The sequence below is a fragment of the Octopus bimaculoides genome, chromosome 20 (assembly GCF_001194135.2).
Source record: "Octopus bimaculoides isolate UCB-OBI-ISO-001 chromosome 20, ASM119413v2, whole genome shotgun sequence".
Classification (NCBI taxonomy): domain Eukaryota; kingdom Metazoa; phylum Mollusca; class Cephalopoda; order Octopoda; family Octopodidae; genus Octopus; species Octopus bimaculoides.
In genome coordinates this window covers 40,472,803-40,480,451 of record NC_069000.1, presented here as the reverse complement: position 1 = coordinate 40,480,451, position 7,649 = coordinate 40,472,803, and the positions used below count along the sequence as shown (strand labels likewise).

At 39.0% G+C, this 7,649-nt stretch overlaps 1 protein-coding gene across 1 annotated transcript in view; it reads left to right on the top strand.

The window, feature by feature from the left end:
• The window catches only part of LOC106878611 (craniofacial development protein 1), a 50,220-nt gene extending 43,810 nt beyond the window's left edge, over positions 1–6,410 (top strand). Inside the window, exons 5-8 of the mRNA XM_014927882.2 lie at positions 260–421; positions 2,388–2,487; positions 3,367–3,452; positions 6,141–6,410. Of these exons, the coding sequence (XP_014783368.1) occupies positions 260–421; positions 2,388–2,487; positions 3,367–3,452; positions 6,141–6,234 (442 nt within the window). The 3' untranslated portion in view covers positions 6,235–6,410. The remainder of the gene's footprint in view (positions 1–259; positions 422–2,387; positions 2,488–3,366; positions 3,453–6,140) is intronic.
• Positions 6,411–7,649: the final 1,239 nt, after the last annotated feature.

The window sequence follows — 7,649 nt, the reverse complement described above, 5'->3', positions numbered from 1 at the left end:
AAAAATCGCATGATGTCAAGGCAAGGAGACAGTAACCAACACATACACACAAAATCGCATGATGTCAAGGCAAGGAGACAGTAACCAACGCATACACACAAAATCGCATACACGTGGGTCAGGCATGTCCTGGTATTGAACCAATCATATATTTTTTTGCCCCTTACCAAGATATTTCCTTGCATAAATGTAAATACTCCTTAAAAATGGATTGCTGTTGGTTTTTTTCCATTTTTGATTTCCTTCTTTCTTCCTTCAGAATCAGTAAAGAAGTGTCGGCCGATTCCAAAGAAGCTAAAGAAGACAGTTTATTGAAGTCTGTCCGAGAAGGGCCATGTGATGGACTCTCACCACCTGACAGTTCTTCTGCTTCAAAATCTTCTAACCCTACAACTTTGTCATCTTCATCCTCACTCTTTTCGTAAGTAACATAGGAATTACTTTATATTTATTTTATCATAGAGTTCCATCATCATTCATCATTTAACCCTTTTGTTACTATATTTCTAGCCAAAATACACCCCTTATTTGTTTCAATTAAATTCTAAAATAATTGTGAACTTGGGCTGATTTCATAAAAAAATGACCCTAATTTTTATATTTATTGATATAGTGGCCCGTAAATAGCACCATTTGAGCGTAATCGTTACCAGCGTTGCCTTCTAGCACTTGTGCTGGTGGCACATTAGAAAATCATTCGAGCAAGGTCGTTGCCAGTGCCACTGGACTGACTCCCATGCAGGTGTCACGTAAAAAACAATTTTTTTGAGCATGGCCGTTAAAACTAAGAAAATCTGTTTTTAAATTCTTTCTATATTCATGTACAGATTAATTTTTTTGTATCCTGCTTGAACTATTGTCAGAGTTGTTTCACTTTCTCAAAAAAAAAAAAATATCCGATTCATAATCATACAGATGGTTTTATATGTTTGATGTATATTTTCTTAGATTTTACTGCATTTCAAAAATACTTTGAATTTAAGCTTGCTGCTTGACAACATAGAACTGGTATCCGTTTTATGGCCATTGTGAAGCATTTCAGAAAATTGGAGTAGAAAAAAATGGGGAAAAAATTAAAATCTTCAAGAATTCACTGCTCAAATATCATGGACACAATGAAGGCAAATAGTGTAACTCAGTTGTTTGCATAGTGAAACCATGTGTTTTCATGAATATACTTATGAGATTTGCTCTGAAATTCTCATTAAAATATGAATAAGTCTAGCTTTATAAGACGCTAACATTAAATTCAACTTACAATGAAAGTTTGCTTTAGAAGCATTGAGATGTGTTGAAGATACAGAAATTATTTATTCTCAAACACAATGCTAATACAATAGCATGAACAGGAGAAACTATCCATATATTGTAGAGCCATGAGACTCGAACTCACATCCCTGTGATTAAGTGTCAAGTGCTTTACCTTTAAGGAGAGTTTATCCTGTTCATGCTATTGTATTAGCATTATCAAGCATTTGAGAATTAATAATTTCTGTATCTTTCAATACATCTCAACGCTTCTAAAGCTAACTCTGTAAGATGAATAAGTCACTTCGGCCAGTTTCAGATGGTTTGGTAATATCAACCAAAATTCTTTGGGTTGGCTATGGGACAGATTAGTCATGAGAGGATTAGAGCAGCCATGGTGTGACTCATCATCAGGTGGCTGCACTGTTAAAAAAAAACTGGTGGTAATTTTTTTGCTTGGAATGTCATTCAGAAAACTCTGCAGGCTAGAGTTTGCCCATGACTGATTCAAAGTCCATGTTCTACACTTGCATAACTTGGATGGTTTGACAGGATCCAGGGGGCCCAAGCACTGCATTGTACTCCAGTGTTTGCCTTGGAATGGTGTCTGGCTGGATGCCCTTCCTAGCACCAATCACTTGATAACATTTACTCGGTGCTTTTTTTTGTGCCACCATCACTTATGACTGCCATGCAGCTTGCAAGACCGCAAACCCAAAGTGGGGAAGGGGGCAACTTTATCCTTGGAGATGAGGAATAGAGAGGAGTAAAGTCTGAGAGAAAAAAAGGGTCGAGCAGAATAGGTTTCTTGCTGTAGAGGGGCTACATAACTACTTGCGTTTTAGAAGACAGGTTAAGAGTGATTGAGTGGTAAAAGTCTGTTTATTTTTCATCATTGTTTTACATTCATGTCTGTATGGTGCCATAAGTTTTTGTGAGGTAGTGTTTCATGGCTGGAGGCTCTTCCTGTCATTAACCCATCTAACTGCCTCTTACAGCAATCAGAGAAAACTTTCTGTTGGTGATTGGTCAACAGATGAATTGAATATCTACATTTTTGCCTGTGAGCTTGAATATGCATGTGTTTGTGGTTGATGTTTACTAATTACTTAATGGGTTTTTTTTTTTTTCATTTCCAGTGGAAAACGACCAGGTTCTGACAGAGGTGGTGGAGGTGGTGGTGGTGGGCTAGGTAACATCCTCAACAAAATTACTAAAAAGAACAAACTCACCACTTTGGTAAGTATTCACTGTTATATTGTAATATAACGTCACTTTATTGCAAATGTGATTGATGTTGCTGAAACAGCTCCAGCTGGTCTGTTTGTACTGACTCACACACACACACACACACACACACACACACATGCATAGATATATATATGTTTATCTGGACTTTTTCAGTTCAATGATCCATTTAAAGCTAAGGCTTTACTCAGTTGTCTCATCAAATTTCCTAGTTTGTCAATGTCCAATCCACAGATGTTTAAGTACTTTCCTCACTGTACATTCAAATGATTGTGTGTGTCTGTGCGTCTGTGATTGAGAGAGTGGGTTGTCATTTGCTTAACTCCATAAAGATAGAATCATAGTGCTTGTACAAGTATATATCAATAAGCTCTTCTCAAGAGCTTCTTACTATATATGAAGGCACGTGGCTCAGTGGTTAGGGCATTTGGCTCACGATCATAAGGTCTTGAGTTCAATTCCCGGTGACGCGTTGTGTCCTTGAGCAAGACACTTTATTTCACGTTGCTCCTGTCCACTCAGCTGGCAAAAATGAGTAGTACCTGTATTTCAAAAGGGCCAGCCTTGTCATATTCTGTGTCACGCTGAATCTCCCTGAGAATTACGTTAGGGGTACACGTGTCTGTGGAATGCTCAGTCACTTGCACGTTAATTTCACGAGCAAGCTGTTCCGTTAATCGTATCAGCTGGGACCCTCGTCGTAACCAACGGAGTGCACCTATCCTATTGCTATATACTTTTTGCATCAGAGATCCCACCCATCTGCATATGTTTCTGATAGTTGAATAAAAATTGGTTTTGTTGTGTTTCTCTCTAATTAATATTTTATCCTTTCGTTTTCTCTTTATTCCTGTGTTTCTCTGAATTTAGGAAAAGTCAAAATTAGACTGGGACACTTACAAACAGAAAGAAGGCATAGAATCGGAACTTATGCAACACAACCGCAGTAAAAGCTCGTAAGTTACTGACTTTTCATTCTTCTTTCAACTTGTGTGGATATATTTCTGTAGACGCAGGCATGGCTATGTGGCTAAGGACCTCACATTGTGGCCACATGGTTCCAGGTTCAGTTCTGCTGCATAACACCTTGTGCAATTGTTTTCTCAAATAGCTTAGGCTGACCAGTGCCCAGTGAATTTGGTTGATGGAAACTGTGTGGAAGCCCATTGTTATGTGTGTGCGTGTGTATGTCTTTGTATTTGTTCCCCAATTCTTTGTATTTGACAGTTGGTGTTGGTTTGTTTTTGTCCCTGTAACTCAGCAGTTTGGCAGAAGATACCCACAGATTAAGTACCAGACTGGAATAAGTACTGAGGTTAATTTATTTAACTAAATCTTCTTTGAAGTGGTGTCCCAGCATGGCTGCAGTCTAATGGCTGAAACGAGTAAAAGTTATTTTCCCACCTCTATATAATACAGGGTAGCCATGTATTTCCTCTATAGCAGTGCTTTGTAACCAGTGTACCACAGTGTAACCTAAATATAACTTTTTAAATTCCCTCTTAGCAAAGACAGAAGTATTGTTTTCAGTCGTGTGTTTGTTCATTCGTTTGTTTGTTTGTCCGTGGACAAGATATCTCAAGAACAGCTGAATGGATTCGGATGAAACTTTCAGGGATGTTTGGCCTTGCGACTGGCTCAAACTGATTAAATTTTGGGATCGATCCAGTATCAGACAAGGATTCTGGATTATTTTCCCTGTTTTTTTTACTTAATTTCTGAGAGTGGTCAGGTTCATTTTTAGTATTCTCGTTTGTGAGACTAGTCGAGTTTATTTCAGATACTCTCATTTTAAAAATAAACTCTGGCTAATTGTTGAGAGGCCATTGGATGTTACCTTGACGGAGGTTTGCGCTTTCTGACTGTTAGTCATCCCCTCTTCCTGTACTCTTGTGTAACCTCTGACTGCCCACACTCTCAGTTCTACCCACTTCATACCTTGCAGGTCCACCCTGACACCTCATCAACGTTGTTTTTACCACTTTTCTACCTCCACCCGACCACTCCCACCCTGTCTTCTAAAATGTGAAAATACAAGTATCAATAGTTGTGTAACTTCGTCTACAACAAGAAACCTGTTCTGCTCTACCCCTTTATCTTATATTTTGACCCTTCAACACCGAGCATGAAGTTGACCCCACTTGGAGTTCATAGTCTTTATGAGCTACATGCCAACCTCACTTGTGCTGGTGGTAGGCATAAACACCCAGTACACGCTGTAAAGTGGTTAATGTTTGGAAGGACACGTAGCCATAGGAACCCTGACCCTAAGTAGATACTGGAGCACGATGCTGTCCCTTGGGCCCATTGGATCTTGTCAAACCGTCCAGCCCATGCTGGCATGAAACATGGGCGTTAAATGATGGTGATGTTGATAATTTTTCAGGTAGATAATTGGTAGAGGCGTTAGAGGGTCAGATAAAATGCCTTGTGGTTCTTTTTACAGTTCACTGGGTCCTGAGTTCAAATTTCTATGACGTGATCTTTTACCTTTCATCCTTTCAAGAATTTCAGAATCGTTTATTTGTAATTAATGATCTTGTTGATTATCTCCCTTTTCAAGACTGTTGGTAGTTACTTCCCTTCCCACCTTTTTTTTTTTCACCAACACGTTACCTCTGGCCGAATAGTTAAGAAGTTCACTTTGCAATCACCAGGTGTTGGGTTCGATCCATCTATACCTGGCATCTTCGACAAGTTTATTTTTTAAAGTTTTTAACCATAGCCCCAATCAACACAAAACTTGTGAGTGAATATGAGTAGATAGAAACTGTTATGAAGCCTATTAATGTGTGTCTGTAATTCAACAGCCCAGCCTTTTCACCTATTTTATGTTAAGGATACATAAGTCTGTGGAATACTCATTCGTGTTTTTCCTTGAGCAGAGGCGTCAAGCTAAGTCAAATCGCTATCGTCCATACATGCAGGCTTGCACTTTTACAGGTGCTGGTGCCACATGAAACACACTTCTGTCAGTGCTGCATAAATGCACCCATGCCAGTGGCACGTACAGTGCACCCAGCATATTCTGTAAAGTGGTGGGCATTAGGAAGCACATCCAGCCTTAGAAACCGTGCTACAACAGACACTAGGAGTCTGGACTGTTGACCAGGAGGCCACCTCCTGTCAAACCGTCCAATCCATGCTAGCATGGATATCATCATCATCATCGTTTAACGTCCGCTTTCCATGCTAGCATGGATTGGACGATTTGACTGAGGACTGGTGAAACCAGATGGCTACACCAGGCTCCAATCTGATCTGGCAGAGTTTCTACAGCTGGATGCCCTTCCTAACGCCAACCACTCCGAGAGTGTAGTGGGTGCTTTTACGTGCCACTGGCACGAAGGCCAGTCAGGCGGTACTGGCAACGGCCACGCTCAAAATGGTGTATTTTATGTGCCACCCGCACAAGAGCCAGTCTAGGGGCACTGGCAACGATCTCGCTACAAACATTAAATGATAGTAATGATGGAGCTGACTGCTCTCTGTGACCTTTAGCAACATTATGGCATAGATGCTTTTTTTGCAATTATTCTTGGCTGTCTTATTATTTATTGTTCATACTAAATTATTTTTTTTTTAGGAAAAAATTAGACAACTAAATACACTTTGTATATCCTCTTTGGTTTGTTTCTTCTTAGGTACCTTGAACGAATGGCATTCCTGGATCGTACGGATCACAGACAGTTTGAAATAGAGAAGACTTTACGTCTTACCAGCAACAACCGACGATGACTTTCATTTTGTGCTCTCACAGCTCTAATCTCAAAACTCTGTTAGGGTCCTTTTGAACTGTCCTCCTACCCTTTTCCTTTAAAATTATTTTTTATGAAAAAAGTATTTTCAGTTCATTTCATATTTTTAACCCCATCATCTGTTCATTTTTGTATAAATTATTCTATGGATCATTATTAGTGCAATTATTATTATTATTTTTATTATTAGTGAAAGTGGATGGCAGAATCATTGTTATGCTGGAGTAAAAGCTCATTGAGTTACATGCTCAGGTACAGATTTTACTTGGGCTAACAACTTTGGCTCCCATCCAGGCAAACGTCAGATAAACAAGTAGCAGCCATCTACAGGAGAACAATTTTATTTGCTATGTACCTAATGTCCTTCCACTTCACCAAAGAAATTGGCCTTGTTCTAAAAACATGAAAAATCTTTATCATTAAAGACAGTGGACTTACTGGACGCATCAAACGAAATGCCTTAAGCTGTTTGCTCTTGCATGGTGAGTTCAATCTCATATAAGTCAACTTTGTGTTTCATCCTTCTTGGGTCAGTAAAATATCAAGTCTTAACTCTGGCCTGTAAATTAGAAACCATTATTATTAATAAGGCGGGGAGCTGGCAGAATTGTTAGCATGCCAGGTGAAATGCTTAGTGGTTTTTCATCCACTGCTGTGGTCGACTTTGCCTTTCATCCTTTCGGGGTTGATAGATTAAGTACCAGTTACATACTGGGGTCGATGTAGTCGACTTAATCCCTTCCCCCAAATTTTAGGCTTTGTGCTTCCAGTAGAAAAGATTATTATCATCAAAGCATCCTTTTGGGGCTTGATTAAACTAAGTACCAGTTGTTCACTAGGGTCCATAGTATCAACTAACTCCTTCTCTTAAAAGAATTACTCCCTTGTACAAGTATTTGGAACCTTTATTATTACTATAGTAGAAAGGGTTATTTTTATACCCACATTTAAGGTGGTGAGCTGGCAGAATCATTAGCCCACCGGGCAGAATGCTTAATGGTATTTCATGCTGGTCTTTATGTTCTGAGTTCAAATTCCGCCAAGGTTGACTTTGCTTTCCATCCTTTCAGAGTTGATAGATTAAGTACCAGTGAAACACTGGGTCGATGTAATCAATTAGTCCTCTCCCACAAAATTTCAGGCCTTATGCTTTTTGACTGAAAAGGATCATCATTATTATTATTATTATTATTATTATTATTATTATTATTATTAATATTATTCTTTTAACTCTGGTTTTGTTGGAGCTCCTGGAGTGTTGCTTGAGTAAGTGGGCTTGGTAGCTGCAGCCCATGATACCATGTTATCTGTTCTTTTCAATTATCTAATACTTTCCTTGTGAATCTGGCATTTTCTTTATATTCATCTCAATATATTTTGGTACTGCCCCCCCCC